The sequence below is a fragment of the Triturus cristatus genome, chromosome 12 (genome assembly GCF_964204655.1).
Source record: "Triturus cristatus chromosome 12, aTriCri1.1, whole genome shotgun sequence".
Classification (NCBI taxonomy): Eukaryota; Metazoa; Chordata; class Amphibia; order Caudata; family Salamandridae; genus Triturus; species Triturus cristatus.
Genome location: NC_140595.1, coordinates 399474457 through 399499862, shown reverse-complemented (window position 1 = coordinate 399499862; position 25406 = coordinate 399474457). Strand labels below are relative to the sequence as shown.

The 25406-nt window shown below is 41.5% G+C and overlaps 1 protein-coding gene across 1 annotated transcript in view; it reads right to left on the bottom strand.

Moving 5' to 3' along the window:
* Positions 1 to 25406, bottom strand: part of CDYL2 (chromodomain Y like 2) — a 558585-nt gene that overhangs the window by 27226 nt on the left and 505953 nt on the right. The window contains exon 6 of the mRNA XM_085637362.1: positions 12655 to 12798. Coding sequence (XP_085493488.1) covers positions 12655 to 12798 — 144 coding nt within the window. The remainder of the gene's footprint in view (positions 1 to 12654; positions 12799 to 25406) is intronic.

Genomic DNA, 25406 nt, shown 5'->3' with positions numbered 1-25406 from the left:
CAAGATGAGGAAACCAAACTGGGTCTCAAAGAGCTCACTTAGTGGCAACAATTCCACTATGTCCCTCATGTGCCACTTAATGAATTGCTGTCTCAGACTCTCTTGCATGATAATTCTTGAACCTTGTCAGACAATACCTTCTTGGGTAACTGAAAGTTCATCTTTTACATTTTTTAACTTCTGATATTCACTGTTATTTGTACAAGGTCGAGGGTGCTGTTTCCAGGATTAATGTGCAATAATGTGTTTGAATATTAGCATATCACTGTTGATTATGATTTGTTCCACTGATATTGCAGAAGGTGTAATGGACTTTACTATGAAGTTAATGTAGGTATCAGCCATTTTAGAAGTGGTACTAGGAGATTGTACTGGCACTCGTGAAAACTAGACAGAATCGTTTCAATTTTTCCCTGGTCGGTGCACAACAGTGTAGTCATATTCTTGCAGTCGCAGCCCCTACCTCTCAATGCAAGGGGGCATCTTGGCTTTAGGATTGCCAAAGATGATCAGCAATACTGGACGATCTGTGACAAGAGTGAAATGCTTTCCATATAGAAACACAGGAAAATGTTCACAAGCCCACACCACAACTAGGCTTTCTTTTTCAGGTTGTGAATAGGCACGTTCAGTTTGTGACAAACTTCTGCTAGCATAAGCCACAATATGCCTTCGAGCATTTGGATGTCAATTGTCTTGGGTACCAATCATGTCCAACACCGGGCTTGTGTCAACAGCACTTTCTGTATGTATCTTTGGATCAAAGTAGGCCATTTCAGTGGCGTGCTCTATTACATGTTTGATTTTCTTGAAGCTTTGTTCACTCTCATATGACCATTGAACTGAAGCATTCCGTTTTGAAAAATTATCTTAATGGGGCACTTATTGGGCAAGATTACGGATGTACCTAGAACAGTAGCTGACCATGCCAAAAAAGGGCATATCATAGGAACATCTTGTGGGGAATAGGTGGCTGACACAGCCTGTACTTTAGCCGGATCAGGAGTCATGCCCCCATCACAGAAAATTAGCCAAAGAATTAGAGTTTCTTTTGTGGAACTCACACTTCTATGCATTCAAAGTGAGGCCTGCATCAGCAAATAAAAAACACACTTGTGTAAGAACTTTATCATGTTCCTCTCTGGCCCCAAATACCAGTTTATCATCACTGTAATTGAAAGCATGCTTGACAGGCTGTATTATGGGGAGAATCATATCTTGAAACAATTCTGCAGCTGATGGCACACCGAAATATAATCTCTTATATATGAGCAAACCAATAAGGGTAGAAAAGACAGTTATGTACCTGCAATCTTCTTCTAATTCCAACTGATGGTATCCTTTGTTCAGAACAAGGTGAGAGATGACTTTGGCACCACTCACCTGGGTGACCATGTCGGCAATGTGTGGACCTGGATGATGTTCTCTTTCAATTGACTTGTTAGCTTGATGCATATCAACACAGATGTTAACAGCTTTCTCACTGTCCTTTTCAGGCACTTCCACTATGGGCAAAACCCATGGTGTCCAACCAGAATATAGCTCAATGATATCATGCTTTAGTAACGTCTCAAGTTCTTTTTCAACAGCTTCCTGTAAATGAAACACAATTTGACTATGTCGCTGAGCAACAGGATGAATGTCCTCATTAATATACAGTTGCACTTGTATTGTCTTAAGTTTGCCAAATCAATGAAACAACAGTGAAAACCGACTCGCTATTTTGTGATGAGCATTTATGTTGTAATTTACAGACATCAGTCCCATTTCAGCAGCAGTAATTAAACGGAGTATACAGGCACTTCAAGAAGTACCTTGAATTATGTGAATTGGTGCTTGTACTATTGTATTTTTGTGCTTCATGGTTGCTACAAATGAACCCAGAATTTTATATGGAGTTGATACACTTTAGTCTTTGACGGTGTGAGATGGGCACTGGAGAGAGTTCATTGCACTTCTCCTCAGGCATGTTTGATTATGGGATTTGAATGATTTTATTTTATTATGGGATTTATATAGCGCACGAATGCCCAAAGGCGTCTAGGCGCTGTGCGGAGGGCTGTATCAGGGATTCAGATTGGATGGTGTAGCTTAGTTTGAGAATAGCCATGTCTTTAGCAACTTTCTGAATCCAATCAGTGTTGGGCAGCTTTTAATATTTAGCGGGAGCGAGTTCCAAAGCCTCATTGTACCCAGGAAAAAGCGTAGATGTCTGGATGGAAGGTACCATGTTAGATTTTTCAAGAACGCTGGTCCATTTCCAAATAATACATTGTACGCCAGACATACGGATTTAAACTCAATCGTTTTCTTCACAGAGAGCCAGTGGAGTTTTTTTTAGACCTTCAGAGATGGACATAAATTTGGGGATGTTCCGCAGCAATCTGGCTGCTGCATTCTGCACCCGCTGCAATTTAAGCAGATGTTGTTTTTGAAGGCCTAGGTATAAGGCGTTTCCATAATCCGGTCTTGCCATGGCCAGCACCGTCACTAATGTTTTTACTGCTTCCGGAGGGATGAAAGTGTGTATTTTACGGATGGATTTTAGTGTTGGAAAGACCTGGGAGATGACCTTGTGGATCGGGTGTTGGAAGGTCAGTTTGTCATCAAAGATGATGCCCAAATTCCTCACTTTATGGACAGGGGTGGGGAGATCTCCCATACTGGGAGGCCACCAGTTCCGTGACCAAAAGGAGGTATCAGATCCTAATTGGAGAACCTCTGTTTTAGTCCCCTTGAGTTTTAGACAATTTGTGCCCATCCATTTATTTATGTGGGACATGCATTGGCTAAAGCGGTCAGCTGTTTCCTCGAAGCTTCTAGATATGGACACCACAATTTGGGTGTCGTCTGCGTAGGAGATAAGTGTGAAGCCGAACTGCCTGATGATATTGGCTACAAGGGTCACATATAGGTTGAATAGGGTGGGGCTCAATGAAGAGCCCTGGGGCACCCCACACGGCAGAGTAAACTGCTCTGAGCAGGAGTTGCAGATCTGAACATATTGATACCTGTTCAGATAAGATTTGGTCAGCTTGAGGGCAGAGTTCCTGACTCCTACCTCTTGGAGTCTTTTGATTACAATGTCGTGATTTATGGTGTCAAATGCCGCCAATAGATCCAACAGTATTAAGGCGGCCTTGGCACCGGTGTCTAGTATTGCCCGTATCTCCTCTGCTGCCATGATTAGGGCAGTTTCTGTCCAATGCCCTTGTCGGAACCCATATTGGGAAGAATCCAACAAGTCTGCCGAGGAAATGAAGGTCATAAGTTGGGTGTTGAGAATTATTTCCAGTACTTTAGCTGGGAAGGGAATTCTCGCAATTGTTCTGTAGCTACTATTGTCACTGGGATCTAGGTTGGGTTTTTTTCAACAGAGGAATAATTGAAACTGTCTGCCACACATCTGGAAAGATACCTGATGTGATGATTAGTTTAAAATGTGTACGGAGTTGTTCATGGATATTATCCTGTGCCATATGATATATTTTTGGAGGACAGAGGTCTACAGGTGCTCCAGATTTTATTGAGTTAATCACCTTCGAGATCTGTTCTATTTTTGGTGACATGAAAGAATTCATTAATGGAGCATTGGGGCGAAATAACGGAGGAGGCTGCTGTACTGTTATCCTGGTCTGCGAGGGATTCGAAAATAGATTGCACCTTGTCCCTAAAATACCCTGCAAGTTAATTACAGAATGCCACACAGTGATCATTTTGTTGTGGTTCAGGTAATTTGACTAATTCCTTTAGCTTTGCTAGAATTACCTGCCTGATGTATTTTTTCGGAAAAATAACTGCTTTTTTTTTCCAATATCAACTTATTCTACAAACTCAGCAATGTGCCATTAAAAGTGTAATTAGGACTTAAGGTAAATCTAAATGAAAGTAGTTCACAGTCAGCTCTGCTACCTGCCGGGACCCTTTTAAAGTTAGAGTTATTGACTATAATCGTTATGCCTCCTCCCCATTTGTCAGGTCTGTCATTTTCAATGATTACAAATCCTTGAGGTATAGCTAGGGACAGGTCATCAGTGGTACTATTTGTCCAGGTTTCTGTGACAAAGGCCATGTCTACTTTGTGAGCTGTCAGCAGCTCTGCAAATTTTACATTGCGTTTGATCAGGGAGTGAGTATTAATGAGCAGGCCTATGAACGATTTGGGGGGGGGGGGGGGGGGAGTATTTGTTCACCTGACTTTTGTATCTCATTAGTACATGTCTTCGGGAAAAGGTGCTTTAGGTTGCAGTGAGGACAAGTTCTCGGTTCCTTAGATAGGTTGAACTGATAGCAGAGAGGTCTTGAGGTAATTCTATCGAGATTCAGAAGACTGGCTGCAGAATAAGGTAATGTTTGCCCTGAGTCTGGTGGCTGACAAACAGGGGTTATGGCCCTGGGCCCGGGCCAGGCACGAACGGGCGCAGACGGGCTTGCCTTAGGCACGCCTTTGGCGAGCCAGGTGCGCGGCCCCTGCTGCATCCTGTTTATGTACATGCGGCAGTGAGTTGGCGCACAGGTGAGTGACTGTCCCCTTTGGCCCGGAAGAATGCATAAGTCTTTCCGGTTCAACACCAGCCCTCAACAACAAACGGCACAAGCCGCGGTGGAACGGTGCTCAGGTCCTGTAGAAAGTTGGTAGGTGAAAATCACACCTACATCAGTTAGACTTAAAAGGGGAGATTATTAACAAGTGCCGTATTTTTAAAAATAACCTGAGGAGCGTGTCCAAGTTTTGATAGGTGCTAAAGTGCAAGTGCAAATTAGATTAGTAAAGCTTCAAAAGTTAAAAACTACAAAGTTAAAACATTAAATTGCGGCGTTAGCCTACCGCTGTTAATTGCGCAGCCGCTGCTGCATCCTGTTTATGTAGATGCGGCAGTGAGTTGGCATGCATGATGTTTATCGAGGCACCACTGTCTATGATAAAAGGTATGGAACTGCCATTCACCTTTAGTGTGATTTTAGGACAGTGTCAAAATGAATTTTGTGACTTCATGTGTTGATCTTTCTTTGACTCACATTGTTTCTTGCATGCAGCCAATCCGACATGCACAAGTTTCTCTTAAGTTAACATCGCACATCCATCTGCTTCACTGTCACTTGACAATGATGTTGAAGAACTTGTGGACGAAGATTTTGATGACGATTGACCTTGTTTAGTTTCCATTTGCTGCAACCGATATGGCCGCTTGGCCTTGTGAGCGCGAGTAGAACGTTACTTCTGGAAAGATTGGGTGTTCATTTTTTTTTTTTTCTCAACATGACACTCTTAGTTTTCCTTTGCTTTGCAGACCAGTAAAAAATTGTTCTCTTTCCCACATCCCTTGCATACTTGTCCAATGGCGGTACAGGAACCTTTATGTGTAAAATAAAAGTCGCATTTGAAAAAATGTTTCTTTTTCTTTGGAGACATCACTTTGTAGCCCTCAACCGTGTGTCTCTGCTTACTTTTCTTGTAGAGTGCTGACTCACTCTGGGCTCCTCCAGCCTCCATGTCAGTTGCTTTTCAGTCTGTATGCTCCTTGGCTCTTGCAGCCATAGGTACACGCTCCAGACTGAGCATTTCTCTCAGCATTTATCGTCTGAATGAATTGGAAAGGCAACCATCTATGACTCTGAGACGTATGGCTTCTTCATCATTGAATTCATGGAACTTACACTGTTTGTTGAGCGAATCAAGTCTTTCTACAAACGTGTTGATTGTTTTACCAGCTCTCTGCCTTTCTTAGTTGCAAATGCATCTATTGTATTCGACATTCATCAATGGATTGAACTCAATATTGAACGCCTCTTTAATTTGATGGCATGAGACTTCATCAAAGTGTGGTATTTTTTTTATTACTACCTTTACTCTGTCACCTGCAGGATTCTTGAGATATTTGATGATCTTTTTATTATCTGCTTCTTCAAATGCATTAATGAAATCATCAAAGGTTTTGATCCGGGCAGTCCATCTGGCTCCAATATTCAGCTTTTTTGCACTATCAAATGGAAGTGGTGGTTTCAGAAAAGCGGTGGTTTCAGAAAAGCAGCGGAGTCATAACCAATTGTTGAACTTACTGACGCTGAGAGTATGTGCTATTTGGAATCCGCTTGAGGGGCATCTACTTTTGCACCTGCTGGAAGTACTTGCTCAGGACTTGAACTTGAGTCGTCTGGCTAATTCCCCAGAAGTGCAGTGCCTTTTTTATTTTTTACAGTAAGTACTCGTTTTGTTTCTTAAATTTGTTTGTCACCATTTTCAATCTTCATTATACCTGGTTTCCACTGCCTTCAGCACTCTTCTGTATCAGGCTATTTCTCTTCTAGTGCTTCCTTGCACCTGGCTATCGCTGCTTTTAGTGATCCTCTGTACTTAGCTGCCACTGCCTTTAGCGTTATTCTTCCGTATGGCTTATGCCTCTGTGTTGTGTTGTGGTACAGTACCTCTTTCACAGCCTCACCAGCAGATTCCTGGGCAATGATACATAAACTTCTCTGTAAGGCCTTCGTCTTCTTTGAAAGCTTTGCACTAGCTGGAGTGGTGCGTTGACTCCACATAAGCCAACCGTAACTCTTCACTTTGACTGAGGCGCGTGTGGCACACAGATGCAGTTTGCTGGATCAAGGCAAACTCTTTCGGAAAGCACTGTCAGTACTTCAGGTTATCAATCCCCTACCTCATCACTGTTGTAGCATCCTTCCCAGACACAGAGCATGTAAATGATTACACCACACACTGAGCTTGATATTACATGTCTTTATTTCTCAGTGTGTAATCATTAACTGAACATTCTACATCATTAATTCTATTAACCACACCCAAGCACTTACGTCACTGTTCTACGGAGTCCGTCAGGAACCAAAAGGGTCCTGTCATCTTTAACTCAAAAGACACTACAGCCAGGTGTTTAAAAGCAACTGTGAAGACGTCAATCAGTGCATAGTTAATTGCAATCAAAGAAATCTCTCCTTCTTGCTAAATACATTTGCTTCTGATGTCTCATCATTCAAGATCATGCAAAAGGATGCAATATCACACATATTTTCTTGCCTTTCTGCCACAAAAGCTAGAGTACTGTGGGTGAGGGTGATATTCTGTGACGCACTTTCCCCTTTATCGTCACCTGATGGTAGGCGCCATATTGGTGGAAGTGCGAAAAGCTCCGCTAGGTAGTAGGTTTCTGTGAAGCAGACTAGCTGCTCACTGTTAAGGAATGGGACGGGAAGACAGGACGAAGAGGTAATAGAATATACTCATCTTTATGGATACAGAAAGAGTTTGTGCTGTGAATTCTGAGAAGTAATGATCTTTTTCGGAATTGTTCCTTTGTATGCTGACTACCCTCTTCCCTGTGTCCCAGCCACTACATCTTTAGTGTGAAGTATTTCTAAATTCGTCTGCTGCCATCTTCTACACAGGAATTCCTCTGGGTGATTTTTAAAATCATGAGACCACTTTAAAATGTCTCTATTTGCTTCTCTCTTGGCTACAACCTTAGTCTGCCAGGTGCTCTGTTCTTGGGTCTTGTCTCTTAAGAGGGGGTTTGTTGAAGATTTATCACTTCATAACACTTTATTGTCCACTCCTTCAATGACACTCTTGGGATGTGAAAGTTTATGTCTCAAGCTTTTGTCCTTTAAGTGCTTTTTGTGTTCATTTGAGGTAATCCATTGGCACATTAGTGATCACAACATTACTTTTATTGTTGATGTGAGCTTATTGTTCGTTACTTCAGAGATCTAGCATTAAAATCTTCGTAATAAGAATGTTTCTTACTCTTTCAAATCCAGGCTTCGTAGCTGCTCTGGCGGTGGTTTCATTTTTATTCCAGGAAATATATCTTTAGGCCTTTTCTGAGGTCTGATTGAACAGTGAGTGCTGTTCTATGTCTGATTTCCTTGCTGGCAAGGATGGCAGGGCATATTGAAAGAGCTACTGAAAGCATTCTCCTGTGCTAATAGAATACTAATAATTCTCTCCTAGATCAACATATTTTATTGAGGGAGAACAATATTTCAGCTATGGACAGGGGAATCTTAAGATCTTGATTTCTAGGGCTCTTTTTTGCCAAGTTCGCCTTCTGCATCCTGCCAGAACTAAGCTGTACCTTCTACATAGAAGCAAATTGAATAGAGATTTGATTTAGTTAGAAGAGATTCCCTTTTTCACGAGCCTGTATTGGACAGGCTTGACACAGATCAGTCCTTCAGTTTGGTAGCATTGGTACGAATTCCATCCAGGAGCCAAAATGTGGTAGGAAAAAAGGTTTTTCACATGAAATTTCACGTTGTATTCAGCTACCAAAGGTCATTAGGAGAGGATAAATGTGCCAGAACTGGTCTTAAAGATTACGGCGAGTCAAAAGATCTCTTCTTTTTCACACTGACCCATATCACATACATCAGCCAGGCTAGGTCTTCCTAGTTTTAAAGGTAGCAATTGTCTGGTTCCGACCCCACAATCCCTGAGTGGGTGTGCATTAATGAGGTATGTACTTTGTAGAGGGAGGAGTCAGAACATGTCCATGTGTAGAAAAAAAAAACACATTAGTCAGGGACCAGACTTCAATATGAACGATGAACACTATGAGGAGCAGCATCTACACGCCAAGGCCAGACTGTTGGCACTATTCTTAGGGGCTCATTATTATGCCCAGGACTGCTGTATTCGCGGTAGCGGTTCGACCTCTGGCAACCCTGCGGTCCGCCAGTCGGACAGTCACCTCCATTGGGATCCAGGATCCCATGGCAGTGAGAAAAGGGGCAGGTATATGCTGATGGTGCTGATGCGGCACCACTGAGCATATTCTGACTTGCATATCCACCGCCTCTTTCATGGCGAAGATCCCGCCATGAAAAAGGTGGCAGAGATGCAGGAGCCCTCTGCTGATTCTCGGGGTGCATGCAGGAGGTGCAAGTTGTGCCCCCCTGGATCTGCACCCTTGTTCCTGCACAGTGTAGCATGCCCAACATGGTGCATGTCACACTGCAGGAAGGTGCTGCAGGCACTCTAAAGGTGGCGGTCTGCTGTTAAGGCTCTTCTATGAGCCTCACACAGCCACCGCCGTGAGACAGTCACAGCACTGCCAGCCCACCCTCCCTGGAGTCAACAGGAAATATGGCCGGTGGGTACATCATGGGCTTGGCGGTCCTCTTGGCAGTGCGGTGGTGGTACAGAAGGTCTGACAAACTCGTCAACAGGTCCTTAATGTCAGTGCACCCTATGACACTCCTGCATTCCACAGGGTCTCTTCAGTCTGGGCTAAAGCAGAGCTGGGAATGCTTACAAGTATAAACAGGACTACACGGTATTCAGACTAGGTCTGATCTTTGGAGGTGTGGAAAAAAAGCAATTGGTTTAGATGGTGTCATTTGCTCTTTGTGCATCCAATATATATCTCCTTCTACTTGGCAATCAATCAATCAACATTTGTATAGTGCAGAACTGTCACCCCTAGGGGTATCTGGGAGCTGTGCTAGGAACTGAGACTGAAGTGGAAGACTTTTCAGTGCAGTGTCCAGGCAAGATAACACTGAGGTCCTTATTATGAGTTTGGTGGCCCGTGTGCCGTCAAACATTTGGTCTGAACGCAGTGAGAGTGGTGGTCTGACCACCGGATTTCGAGTTGGGCAGATTGCATTTGGAAAGACTGCAGCTGAACCTCTGACACCACCAGCACACCGCAGACCGCCGGGGTTGGGGTCAGGAAAAAGTCGTGGTCGGGGAAAAGGAGCTGACATAGTGTAGTACAGGGGAGTTTCACCGCAGACCGTATTACGAGTTGGCTTTTCTACGAGCTAACCCGGCAGTGGGATCTGGGGAGCGTACTCACCCCCAAAACTGTGGTTTCAGACACAGTTGACGTGTATCCCTTTCTTCAGGTCACCCCTTCACAACAGCATCTTCACCCCGAGGATTACGACCATGTTTATAGCGATGTACAGGTTAGTCCTTTTTGTACCATATAACCAGTGCCTGAACTACCCACATACAGGCCTAGCGCCGGTAATGGGTAGGTGTTATTTTTCCACGTGTCATGCATATGTGTGCATTCAACACATATTCAGTTAAAATGCTCACACAGGCATTAATACATATGGAAAAATCATCGCCACAGCTGCAAAATCTTGGCAGCCACACCGCTTGCACTGCAGTAAACTCGTAAAACAGCAATCTTAAGACCGCTGGCATTATGGTCTCCTGGCGGCTGCAGTGTTTGGAAGGTTGGACCACCAAACTCGTAAACAGGTCTTACATCTTTAAAACCTCCAGGTGCTCTGCCAAAAAGAAAGTAGAATGGGTAAGAAGAAATGAGAGGGGTCACCTTGTATGGCTGATGATCTTTACTGCATACACACCATCCGAAAAACAGTCAAACACATGATCCCCAAATTGTGAACCCTACAATGTGCCATTGAAAAAATGGAAACATTAGATAATGCGTGTAGTTTCAGGGACAGCTGTTTGAAAATGCATATATTTTGAGCTTAGACGCTAGAAAAGGCTCGGTAAAAAGTTTTATGTCATTTTTGTAAGTGATCGCATAGTATTGAGACAAAGGCCAAAATATCACCACCATCATGGAAGTACAAGTACTTTCAATGTTTTGGAAACCATGGAGGATAGGAATTCAGGAAGCAATACAGTCTGGAAAATGTCAGAAGAAACTATTTAATGCAACATCAGAAAAATATGGGGGTGATCATGCAATGAGCATCCTATAAGAAGACCACACATGCCTGGAATTAGGAGGGCTCCAAGGAGAATCTTGAATGGCAAAATAAAGCTTCCAAAATATGAATATAGGCTCATAAGAATAGGGAAGCTTTAAGTATCCTTGAAGATGTTGCCTTGCATGTCCAGACAGTCTTCAAACAAGTCAGTCAAGGGAAAGAACTATTACAACGCTGTCATTGCCGCCAACTGACATTACAACGTGGCCATTATAGTGCAGCTACCTTTACCCCACATGCCATTACAAATCATGCCATTACCACAAATCTGGCATTGCCATGCATGTCATTACCACGCATTATTGTTTTAAGGAGTAAGTATATTGCTGAATATTATCATTTTTAATGTTATCGGTGTTTAAATGCATTAAATAAGATATATATATTTAATTTCTTAAAGCATCTAAAATATTAAAATGGATATAAATCAGTACTTAGGCACAGGATGAAAGGGAATGTATTATTACTCATGTATCTATTTTAATAAGTATGCATTAATTTATAATTTTTTGGGGCAACTTAATTTTTCAAAAAATATTTCATTAAATTGTTTCGCGGGGAATAACACAGGCCTTTAGAAATGGGATTGGCGGAATACAGGAGAATTAGGTGGGGGGAGAGTATTAATATGCAGGTATTCATTTTACTGCTGCTCAACAGGACACATTCCTACAACATTGCCTTAAGGGAACAGAGAAATACCTGCATTCTATTGTCAGAAGTACATAACAGGTATTTAATAATATCAAAGTGAACTAACAGCAGTATATTTTACCCTGGAGACTTTTACAATTAAACGAGTCATAGAAGATTTGCTATGCAGCATTCCTTCTAAACAAAATGAGTTTAAACTCATTATATTAAGAAGTTAACTGGTGCCTGATGGTTCATACCCTAGAATTGTAAACCACTTTCCTTTGTGTTCTCCGTTGATCTATACCTGAAATTCCCAAAGTATATTCTAGGTAAGTCTTCAAAATAGTTGGCAAGACATTTCATTAGCACTATTAGATTTGTTCATACAATATTTAACAGTAAAGATGGGTTAAATATCTAGGTTTGCAGACCTGGCCCTAGTATTAGCCAAATGACAGATTTCATTGTAGTGGAAGAGCAAAGCATTAAGTGGGGGAAGAAAGAACTGTTGAAATGGACTGTCGCAGAAGCTGGAGTACTATCAGGCTTAGCGCAAAGAGTGGGGAAACAATTGGCATTTATTCTTGTCAAAGACCCCGACAGACGACATTTTACCCCTGCCCCTCAAATCAACAGTCAATAAACCACCTATTGTATAGGCTTGCTGGTGGTCCGTGGCGCGGTGTGGTAAGAGTTACACTGCATCATGAGAGAGCTAAAAGAAAAAATGGCCTCAATGAGTTGGTGCCAATGGGGCCCTCAAACATTTTGCTTCCTCATTGTACCCAGTCAGGGACATTTTCACAGCCCCAGCATTTCACGCCCCCTTCCTGATTGTCTCCCTTTGTTTTTTCTTTTTTTCTCCCATGTTAGAAGATAATGTAGAGGTCCTGGGAAGCCTGTAGATAAAACAAACTAGACCCATAATATGTTTGAATATTCTGTACTTTGGATACATTTGTTTTCCAGATGTAATGGCATTGAATACCTTTGAGAGAATTGTAGGCCCAGAGTACTGTACTGTTTGTATTTTTTCTTCTTTTGGGTTCCTTCTCACACATGTTCTTTTATTTAAAGTCAGTGACTTCTCCTGTAAACATGCTGTCTCACTTGTGAGAACTTTACGATTTTCAATTTCTCTTTGGGTGATTGCTGTAAAATTGTATTTCACTGTTCCAAGGTTAAAATATAAAACAATAAAAAAAACATTTTTTAAACTGATGGTTTAGATATAAAACTTTGTTAATTATATGCTAAAGTTGGGGTTTGCTAGCATGTCACCAAAAATACGACTAAACTTACCACTGCACTGCAAGAGGCCATTTCCTTGACACGTAACATCACTTCTTGGCTGAATGTAGTTGGCCAAAATACTTGTGAGACAAGTCCTCTGCTACATGCCTCTTGCGCTGTCAGCTTTCGTCCACAAAATAACATTTCATTTGCCTAAAAAAAGTGTAAAACATATATTCAAAAAGATCTTCAAATGCTTAAAAAGCTCTCTTCCCCATTGCAACAACGCATGAAGTATGGAATGCATATGTGAATAAGCATACTATACTGGTGCTCACATCTAATGCTTGAATTAAAAGAAGGAAAAAGCAAGTTATTAAGGCATCAATAAAACAAAAAAGATATTACACGAACAATTCATATGGAATGCGATCCATAACATTATATATCCAGGAAAAACAATAAAAAATGCTCATGATGAAAATCATCTCTTTTACTCTCATTATAGATCTGATCATTTCTGGTAAGGTGAACATTTTGTATTGGTTCACACATTCTGCGAAATGTGTTCTCTATGTTTTTAACCCCAGTACTCCTCGATAACATTATGTACAGGACCTTAACTTCCCGTCTTTCATTTAAATCAAGCTTCATAAGTGGAGACACCACATGGTAGGCAGGAGGGAATCACTCAGAAGATGATGAATGCTGCAAAGCAGAAACTTGCCTTTTATGCTCTTTAATGTAATGCCCTAGATTTCCTAACGTAATCTCTACTGAAGCTGAAGCTTAGTTAAGATAAACTCTTACTACGTGGACAGAAACAAAACTTCTCCTTCATGATAAGAAGGATTAAAAGGAAGTGAGGCTGCAAATGTTGCTACTGCCCACTGTAGCTCAAATGTGGGAGAGTGGTACTGCGAACCCCCTTGCGCAGTTGCACTAAGTTCCAATTAGCTAAGGGAAGGATATCGTTCCTCACAAAGTGGTGGCACTGTCAGGACTGCAGCTGGGTGCATGGAGGATGCGCTATACACAAGTATGCTGAAAAGAAATAATTTCAAGGAAACAATAAATACACCTGTATTCCAGAGACACTTTGACTATCTTGGAATATCATGTATAAATTCTCTTGTGGTTCGAATACTTTGCTAGGCAGTCATGATACAATGTTGCTGTATTTAGGACCTTCCCAAGACCTATTGCTTCCCATGGATTTGTCCTGATGGGCATTGGGAGGAGAAGTATTTTGAAAAAGTGTATTGTTGGTAGAAGCTAAATATGAACTATTATTTTGAACGTTTATCTGAATTTTTCTAATACTGGGGTTGTTACTTCATATTAAGGGTTACTGTGAGGGAATAAGGATTCTTAAATTGGAATGTGCTGTAGATGTTTATTTGAATGTCATGCACAAAGTATTAGAGTTCTAGCACAAACATTCATATTGCAAATAGGGAATGACAAGATGCGAACATTGCTGCTTATTTTAGAGTCCAAACTGTAACTTATCTTCTTCAAGACACTGTTTAAGGTAGTTACTTCAACCAGAAGCGTTAGCATATATTTTATATATACTGAGGCACTCATTCTTTCTAAGTTTGGTTTTCAGGAATTACCAGTGTCATACTAAAACTATAAAGAAAGGAAATAACTATAAGAAGCATGACATGGTGTGCCAGAAGGACCCTCACTTTCACCTCGTATATTAAATATGTATACGTTCCCACCGTCACATTTCAGAAGCATATCTGTGCCCTTTTATAATTGAGGCTATGAGAGAGGAACAATAATCATTTATCATACCTTTCATTATACACATCCTCTTGAAATAGAAAAATGTACAATTATGACTATAACTATGTAGAAAAATGTATCTTGATAATGCTCAAATGAGCATTGCAGTTCATTAATCAGGTAAATATTTTCATATCTTCAAAATTTTCTTAATCAAACCAATCTTTTTGGTGTGTTGAAATACTAACTTTTTTACTTTAAACATAATACACCAATTCTGATAGCTTGGTGCATGCTTTGCATTCCAATGATGAGTCAGTAGTGATCTAGCAATAAGCATTGCAATAAAAATAAATATTTTTCACTTGCAAGGCCCATCCAGGCAAAATCAACAAGGCATTTGGTTTAATGCAAAAATTAATTTGACAACTTAAAAAAACACACACACATTTCTTTCCAATAGACTTCCAGTAATCAACAGTTCAAAACCAGGTGATGCCAATCCCAGGTAACCCAATTTTGGCATCTCGGGCAACAAGGTAGGATTCTGGAGTTAGCCTTCTCGTGAATCTTTGGGGTATTATAAACCATCCATTTTGCATAAGTATCCTTAATATTACACAGAATAAACTCATAGTTAAATTGTGAAACCTTCCCATACATTTGCCAAGTGTCCCGCAACCCCCTTTCCATTTTTTAAGTGTGGCCCATAATACATTGATCTTACATTCCTTCATTCAACTTTTTATGACCTCGTCTTATACCTAATCTGGATTGATGGTCTGAAAATAGACATTTTACCATATCTTTTGAGTAGGTTTGTAGAGTAGGATTTAAACAGGTTTTCAGGTGTTGAAGTGATAACCAAAACCACACTCTATTTTTGGAGCAGTACATTCCGATTAGGTGCTATGAGATCGATCTCGCATACATGCAGAACATCCCTTATAAAGGTATAGACAAGATTTTTCCACTTTTGTCTAAATTGAACTATAATAATATGCAATATTGCAGGGCCATACTTGTATGAATAAGAGGTATCTTGAAATTGAGAAAAAATAGATTTTCCTCTTCATCAAAATGTTCATGGTTTTAAAAGCAAATGTTTTTTAGGAGAATCAAGCGATCTTTGACATTGGAACTCAATTTGAAGATGATCATCATTCTGGAAATCTCATAAAAGCTGTTTAGAGAATACGAATGACACCTGGTTAAAATACTGTTGAATGCAAAAAGATACCATACTTTAAATTTAGGCAGTGCTAATACTCCTTCATACACTGTCAGTTTTCCAAACTTAATGATCCAAATGAAAGTTTGCAAAATTGCCTCAACTTCTCAGAAAATCCTAGCTGTTAAGGAATATTTAAAAATAAAAATATAAAGTACTGGCAATTTTAACATTTTAATTGAAGACACCCTACATTCTAAATGGAGGGGAGACTGCAATCTTAAACAAGGAGACTTCCCTTTCTTGTGAGAGGGAGATCATTTAGCCATTAGAAGTCCTTACAGTATTCTGAAACATTGATCCCTAAATATCTCAAGTTTTTTTTTATTCCAACAATTAGCCTTTAGAAGTGGGGACAAAACCTCAAGAGGGGTATTAAACAATAACATTTTGGTTTTAAAATGACTGATTTTATATCAGTAATATTCTGAATTTTAAAAAAAGCTAATTAGATATCTATTTTATCTGTTTACAAGATTCGGCATGGGTCAAGAAAATCAAACACAAAATTGGAGAGAACAGCAAGCCTGCTGAGTGCATCTGGTTATTCTGAATTCACACACTTTTTCAAAATGTATAATGAGTGTTCTGGAATAACTGTAGCCAATCCCTAAGTAAGGGCCTCCCAACAGCTTAGAAACAGGCTCTAATGACAGCTCTGATAAAGAAGGCCTCTCTAGATCATGGATATCTAAGTAATTACAGACCTATTTCTCTGCTTCCTTACCATATATAATTCCTGGAACGATATGTGAGTAAAACGTTATCTCAGTATCTAGTATCTAACCAGATCTTACAGAAAGAGCAATTTGGGTTTCAGCCTGGCGAAGGGACTGAAATGGCATTACTCACAGTTATGGATGAACTTCGAATGCGTGTAGACAGTGGCAACTCAGTGGTATTGATCTTATCTTTCTGCCGCCTTCGAGGTGGTGAATAATAATACACTTCGGCATTGGAATCAAGGGTTCAGTATCCAAATGGCTGGATTCATAACTGCCTGATAGACAGCAGGGCTGCCTGCCTCCATCCATCTTTCCTTTTCTTGTTTTTCTTTTGGTTCCTTCTCACACATGTTCTTTTATTTAAAGTTACTGACTACTCCTGTAAACATGCTGTCTCACTTGTGAGAACTGTACAATGCTCAATTTCTCATTGTGTTATTGCTGTAAAATTGTATTTCACTGAGGTTAAAATATAAAACAATAAAAAAAAAAAATTAAATGCCCCCTTTCTGCTCCGAGTTCAGGGCTGTTGACCACGGTGTCCCACAGGGCTCGTCAAACAGCCCTATACTTTTCGATATCTCTATGAGCCCTTTGATCTCACTTATTAAATCTCATGGGATCAGCTAATTCTGTCATTAGAAGGGGATCCTTCGAGGACACCAGATGTTTTTCACAATTGCATAAATAATATAACCAACTGGCTCAAATCTAACTCCCTGTGTTCAGTGGCGAGAAGACTGAGTTCTTATGTTGTCTGACAAATAAAATTCCAACCTCCATACCATCCATTTCTGGTCAACAGCTCCCAAAAAACGTTGTCACCTTCGGAGGCTGTCAAAACTCTGGTAATCACCTTTGACAAGAATCTTAATCTAGAACCACATGTCAACAAGACAATGCGCAACTGCCTTGCTTTACTAAAAGCATAAATTAAGATTCTCCCTATCCTACCTAACATGTCAAGAGCCCTGGTTGTTTGCAGTGTAATCCTGGGCCGCTTGGACTACTGCAACGCTTTACTGCTTGGGACTCCTGATTAGACAGCTGCACAGGGTCAAAGCAGCAGCAGCCACACTGGCACTGAACAGGCCAAGAAGGGCCTCAGTTTAGCTAGCACTGAAAGACCTACACTGGCTTCCACTGAAACAAAGAGTACAATTTAAGTTTCTTTATATTGATTTTAAATCTTTGCATGGTGTGAGCCAGGCCCCATTGCAAAAAAGATTAAAATAGTATGTCCTGGGGAGGAGTCTTCATTCCTCTGCAGCTACGTTGGCACACATGGCTAGATATAGAAGAGCTAGACAAGGACGAGCTTTGTCTATTGAACCAGCCCGGCCATGGAATCACTTACCAGATACCCTGAGACTATCCATCAACCTATTGAAATTTAGGAAGGGTCTTAAATCTTGGCGCTTTCCTATGTGACACTGAAGTGGTTTGGTACGGCTTGAAATCATCACAATACAGGACCACTCGTTCCTGCCCTCAAACCGTTACAATAGCGCCAGGATACCCGTTAGGTGACAGAAGTGCTTTAGAAATGTTTTAAATATATGAAATAAAAATTGCAGCAGCGTCTGTGTCCCCTTTCTCTAATAACGCAGTACCCTGCAGGCACAAAAAGGAGGTGCACACACCCACTGCACCTCTAGGGCACTTTGGTCCTGATTAGGAGTTTGGCGGTCTAACCGCCATACCACCGCGGCAGTGGTCTGAAGAAGACCACACGGGAGCGGTCACCCCGGCTGGATTACCACGTCTCTGACGTTTTTTCATATTTATCGATGCATGTGTGTATACTAAGCTCAAGTGTTGAATTTACACATATGCTTATCATGTGAAAAAATACCTACTACCCATTGCCGGAGTCTGGACCATATGTGCCCTGTCCTGTCAATAGGTAAATAGTACAAAACTGACTTACTTGGATTTCGGTGCCAAAAGGGTTGTTTTCTTTGGGGTCAAGATGCTGCTGTGAAGGGGGGACCTGGAGGAAGGGATCCACACAGGAGACTGAAGGTAAGAAAAGGAACTAGGTGAGTATGCACCCCCAAAGCCTTCATTTATACAACTTGAAGCAGGCAGTTCCACCGCCATGGTTGGCTTGCTGGAAAGCCAACTCGTAATTCGGATGGCTGAGTAACTTCTCTGTACCGACCTACGGTAGGTGCTTTCCCCTGACTGATGCTGTGGCAGTCGGTGAATGGCTGGCGGTGTCGGCTATGTTCTGGAGGTCTTTCATTCTGAAATCTAACAATGTCGGCTTAGTCCGACGCTGACACGACCGCGGCAGTCGGGCCGGTGAGCTTTTAATCAGGCCCTATGTATGATACAGCCTGAGCTTGATGCATGATATTCAAGTGTACAAGGCAATGAATAAGACTCAACTGTAGCACTTCCCCTGCTCTCTGCTTTTTCTCTTTGTACTTACTGGCAAAAACTCCGGAAACCCTTTTTTCGGTCATTTTATTCCATGGCGTGCTTGTTTTGTATTCAATATATTTTCATGTTCATGTAGATTGGTCCCAACAGATTAATTTAATCATCCTTGATAACGGTTTTAATGATAAAATTGTTAATAATTTTGCAATTATTTTCAGTTATCGAAAAATGAGTTTCAAGTTTCAGTGCTATGAATTTGCATGAGATGGTGTATGCTCAGAGGATAATTCTATTTGGTTTTGACTGATGGGCAAATCATAGACGGTCCTTTCGTCAAGACTCTCTCCGACAATCCAACCAAAATGCAATCTTTTCTGTTCTAATCTTTTCTGTTCTAATCCTCCAAAATGTAATCTTTTCTAATACGTTACAGAAAATGCAATCATTTCTGTTCTGCAGTTTACTGCATGTCAATAAATGTTTCAAGAACCATCAACATTTGCATTTTAAATGCCCCACTGTTGAAGGTTTGCAAGGTTGCGATGTATGGGTCTGAATCAAAACAAGCACTGGCAAAAACAATTGGTGTCACTATTGGCTTTTTCAATGTTTTTTGCATGTTGCACTGCAGTTGGGCTGCTTAGCAGCATTGCCTAAAGTATTTTTTTAAAAGCACTATGACATAGCTAGCTTTGTCCACATTATAGCACTTTTTTAATTTTTACTTTAAGTCATGTTGCACAGCAGCTCAAATGCTGTACAACATGTAAATAAAAACATTGACAAAATCAATAGATTTGACAAAGTTGGAACCTATTGGCTTTGCCAATGCTTGTTCCGGAAAGGCATATGAGCACGGGCTCTGCTTGCTTGTTCATCCATCTGTCTGAAAAGAAACGGCTGCTCCCCCAGGGAAATTTCCCAGCCTTTTTTCCCTCCGTGTGTGTCAGTGCTGCACCCATATTTAAGAAAAGTGAGTCGGAAGAAAGCGCAGGGTCCACATACGGATGCTCTGATCAATCATCACCGATTCCCACCGCTCCCCACCCCCGTGTGAGACTGTGATTGCAAAATGCAATATTAGACAATGTGGTTTACCTGCTCTGGTGGATGACAAGTCAAAGAACCCTTAGCACTGAACGTATTTGGTGTTATGTTATGTTATGTTATTTATATTTTTATAGCGCACAGCTGCCCCAGCAAAGGGGCGTCCTGGCGCTGTGACAACATAACACACAATAAAAGAAAAGGAAATTAACCAGACACGGGAAACAGTAAAGTTTTAATCGCCTGCCTGAAGGCGAGCAGGTCTTCAAGAGCTCGGATGTGTACCGGGAGCGAGTTCCACAAACCTGCCGCGAGCACCCTAAAGGAGCGGCCACCCATTCTACTCAATTTAAAGCGCGGACAGACCGCCAGGTGAAGCCTCTCCGATCTCAAGGATCTCAAAGGAACATAGGGCGTGAGTGCACTTCCTGCAGAAGGCCTCTGAATGTCTTCAAGATGTTATTCTCTGTCAATTTTCTAGAATTCTTCAGGGCCCCATAAAGGCATTAAAGCTTGAACAAAATGTTGGCTGCACTCCTCATCAAAATTCTTGTTTTACAGTCATAACATAGCAGGGAATCTCTGCTGCCTTTAGTCCATGTACTGACGTCATACCTGAACTCAAAAATCCGCCAAGTGATGTCAGGGATATCGACTGGACATACGCGCAAGGTGCATCATGTAGTTTAGAGGTGACAATGCAAAGTCCTATGTTACCTTTTCACACCCGGCTACAATTTCCTTTGACATCAACACTGTTGTCATCATTGTATTAAAAAGTTAAAATACACTTCCACGAAACGTGCAGGTAAGCAGATATCATTAAGCACATTGGGCCGACCCATTCACTGCGACACTGCTTGCTCTAATTTCTCACCATGTACCGACTTGTCGCAAAGTGCTTTTAAGAAAAGGCGGTATCAGTGCCCTCTCTGAAGTGAAGATGTCCAGTGTGTCACTAACCGCATCCCCTACTGTTCTGAAATGGCATGCACATGAGAGAGGGAGAAAGCTGTTAAGTTGTCAAAACATGCCCAGATCAGCTCCTTACCCGCATAATCTAATGACTCACAGTGGTATACAAAGCAGTGGAGAGTTCGAAAAAGAAAATGAGATTATAAACAAGTATTTACTAAACAAGCACGGCAGAGGAGAGAGACGGCCTGCAGATGCACTCGTAAGGAGGGATTAGTAGGAAGTGGAAAAAAAGTACCTTCACAGTGAAGTAGTCAGTGGAAGAATACTGGCCAGTATCCAGGGACCGGAAGCTGTACCTTGTCCAAGGTCCACACGACAGGATGGATGGTAAAAGCAGAGCAGGATGCAAATGCAGACAAGTGCTGGCCAATTAGAAGCAAGTAAAGTAGAGCGACATTGTGAATCCACCAATGGCAAGTACAGGTAAGTAAGGGGTGGGTTCTTAGCGCCTTTTATGATGTTGTTTTAAATATAAAAGACTTTGCAAGCACAGCGCAAGTGCTGCGCAGGCAAAACCTAAAAATATATGCACCCCCCAAACTGCCTTCAATGTCAACTTGCATGTTTGGAGTAAACATATTTTTTGTGGACTTCACAAACAATTCCTGAATTACTCATGCACTGTTGTGAATGGTACAGATTTCAGTAGGTAGTCAGTAAAAATGTATGCAGGAGTAATGTAACAGGTGTACATGTATGCATGACTGAATACTTAAAAATGATATATCTTCACTTTAAAACTGTTTTTACTTAGTTGGTAACACACATTTTCATACACCTCCATCACTCTTGGGGAGGTACCCATCACATTCCCATCCAGGATGCACATTTACTCTTGCTCTTGACGGGAGTAAATCTACCTCCATGCCCAGGGTGGTATGTGCCCGCAAATGTATATATACCCACACAAGTGTGCACATGCACACCTGCTTTTTCAGACATCTTTGACCTGGAATACCCATTCTATGTTCAAGTGAGCGGATTTGCTGTCATTTAAAAACTCTTCGTAGATATATACCTTTAAGTGTGAGTAAATCAATTTGCAAGAGTAATGTTATCCTTTTTGAATACCAGCCAAAACCTGGTGCTAACACAGGGCACAGAGCTGATTGGCTTAATCAATTGGCTTGGACAGTGGCACACAGGACATAAACCATCAGTTCCCATCCAAATATGTTCTAGCATTTGCTGTCCCCACGTGCATACTGTGGTAAATATTTCTCCTTTACCGGGACTGAATTTGATACAGGAACATAGTAAAATAGCTCAATGAAATGAGAGGCAGAATCCGTGGTATTAGAGGTTCGGAATGGGCTTTATTCCGGTGATCGATTATAATCGGATGCTTCAAGTTCCATCACCACGGGGGTTCAGGAAGTGAAGTACCCACTTTATTGACAAGAAATGACTTTTATAGTACATACATGACAATGAAGTAAATGCAGTAGGCGTAACAATTGATAAGGAAAATGACGAGTTGTTCTGCGTAACCAGAAATGGGTGTAATAAGGCGAAAAAAAGGAACATAATTGGGTGTGATGTCATGTATAGGTGGATCTATAAGATAATACTTGGCATGGATGCGCGCGCAGCAGTCTGACGTGTAATTGACGTGTGACTAGGGGGTGAAGGGGACTTGACATTTAGCTCTACGTGTGGAGACAAGAAGTCTGGGGGGTCAAGTCAACCTAATCCCAAATCATATCTAACATCCTATGTTTAAAGAACTATGTTATCCATAAAAGAAGGACTCTCGGACAGAATCTATTCTATACTGACTGTGCGTGCATGTACAAGCGTCTAAGTGTCTACACTAAATGCGAGGGGGTAGGAATATTCCATGGTAACAGGGCTATGAATTACTTGCATGAGGACAGAGAAGATGGGCCTTTTTTGCTTGGTAACTGGAAGAATGTTTACTTAAGCTACTAGGCAGGAATGCATCGGCTGAGGGGGAAGCAGATAATTCGAAGGTGAAATACAGTTCTTGGCAGAGAATAGGCTGATGTCAGGCTTCGTGAGCCGCGCAGAGAATGAGACAAAGTTCATGGTCACAGATGCAGGCTCAGACTGGAGCTTTCAGAGGCAGAAGGCAAGAAGAGTTTGATGACAGAATCAGGGCCTACTTGCCTGGACTGTAAAATGGCATAAGTGAACCATATAAAGCCGGTGGCCTTTCATATTTAGGAATGGAATATCCGGCCTATTCATGGCGGATCTGTCAAAGGACATGTTGACGGTGGACGCACATGTATTTGCGTCTTCATAACTGGAACTGGAGGGAACATATATGTACTTGTGATATGCACATGGAACCGTTGGGGTCCAAGATAGGGGACATAACTGACCAGGAAAATCCATATTTCCACATTCCCTCCTTGTCCCCTACTTGCCCTTCAAGAGATATCAATCTTCATCAATCCATTGATCTGTTCATATAGCATCATTTGTTCTTCTTTCTTCTTCCGGGATCTTGAATGAAAATCTTGATGTGGAATGCACGATGTGGCACACAGACCACAAATCGCTGGTCCACATTGTAGGCATAGACAGCAACTGAATAGTATGAGAAGGCCAATACCTAGGAAGGATAAAATTCTCCATCCCCAGGCTGATACCGCATTCCAAAACCAACTGGACCAAGTCCAAGTGCCTGGGTTCTGGTGTATCTGGCTTACAATCTTATGAAGGCGAGTGATGGCTTTATATACAGATGGCGAATTTTCTGGTATGAATACGCAGCAGCTTGATCCGATGACCCTACAAGCTCCGCCTCTATCAGCCAGGATGACGTCAAGGACAAGACGATTTTGAAGCACAACAATCCGCATAGCAGACTGCTCTTCTGTTAAATTGCCTAAGGCGGAAATAGTTTCATTCACTACTGCTTCAAGGGTTCTAGTTAATCTACGTATCAGCTTACTATTAGTAACAGTACCTCTATAGGGAAAGATGCCTTTATTAAAATCTACATACTTGTCCCATGCCGTCTCAGTGTAATCGACAATGGGGAGATCTCTCCGTTCTCTGTTGTGTACTAAATGAATATTTCTATAATAATCAGGAGGTGCTAGGAAAACAGGTGGCAAAAGGAATGCTATGTAGCAGGTACCATCCCAATCTAGAGGTAGACGCATATATGCAGTCTGACCACATATAAAGTAGGAGTGGCGATAAGCTCTGAATGAAGATTTGCCTTGATCACTGAATTCTACTGTAGTAGTGCATTGACTATGGCCCATATGTATGGAACCAACCTTTCTTACACATAATTCACCTTTTGCTGGGAATACTGACATGGTGGGTAAGACTAGCTCAACTTCGGATACGACATTTAGAATCATGAGATTAGGTGTAAAATTACCTAATCCATACACTTCATTTTCTAGATCAATTCCTGTTCTTTTGGGGCGACCCTCCTTGTCAGGGTAGCAGACTTTGAGTAAAACTAGGTTCAGGTTTCCCCATATCCAATGGTCTTGGTAAACTGCTGTGTCTGCGTCTATGGAATTAATTAAACTAAACCATGCTCCACAGGAGCCATTATATGTAAATGGATGTGGAAAGAAAGGCAGGACTCCTTCATAATTCTGATAGGGAGGGAGTCGGCCACACACCCAACAATTGGTGGCGTTACTAGTCTGATGGGAATGATGTAACATACTAATGAAAGTGTTATTGCGCAGCGCAAGTCTATAAGACAATTCATGCGGAGGTAAGTCACTAAAAGAATGTTCAGCAGCAACATTATAAACATGTCTAGAAATAGGGTAATATATGTGCAACAACATACTTGTAATGATTATTAAAAGACTCAATAAAAACAAAATTAATAATGTCACTATGCAGTGGCTACGCAGTGATTTACAATACGCCTGTCGTTTCAACATTTTTCGGGTATTTTCTCTACTCAGGTCCAAGGGATACATGTCAGAGACAATTCAACCGCTTCACCTTGGAGAGGACTTAAACAATCAGATTGCTCGACTTGGTGGGCCTAAGCTTTAGTTTGTAAATTTCAGATTTGTTCGGTTCAACAAAAGGGAGTTTTGTATCAATCTGTGAGGGAGTGCAGGGCACAATGTCTATATCCGAAGATAGTCCATGAAATTTCTTGATGTGGCTTGAATGAATCCAGCCCTTGCGGCCCTCGATCTTCACGGCTGTTCTTGTGGTCAGCAGAACCAACTTGGGTGCTTTCCACCTGGGCTCCAGCTGAGTCTTTCGGTCGAAATTCCTCACAAAGACAAGATTACCCGGAACAACGTCATGGGGTTTCACCTCAGTGTTGTCGGGAAAGGCTGCAGCTACCTGTGAACGAGAAGATTGTAGTGCAGACATCAAGGAAGCCAAGTAATCTGTCAGCATATTACAGTCAATATCAGTTATTTTGCGTGGTATAGGCGTCCCCCACATATTCGGTGGTCTACCGAAGATCACCTCATACGGGGATAGCCCTGTTCGAGAGTGTGCTACCATTCTCATGTAAAAGAGTGCAACTGGTAACGCTACTACCCAGTCGACACCTTTCTCTCTGCATATTTTGGACATTCTAATTTTCAGTATCTGGTTATGTCTTTCTACGAGACCTGCTGCCTCGGGATGTCGGACACAGTGAAATTTCCACTGATATCCTAGCAGAAGTGAAACGTGTTTCATTAATTCGGATGAGAACGGCTGGCCGTTATCTGAGTAGACAACACGTGGTAAACCGT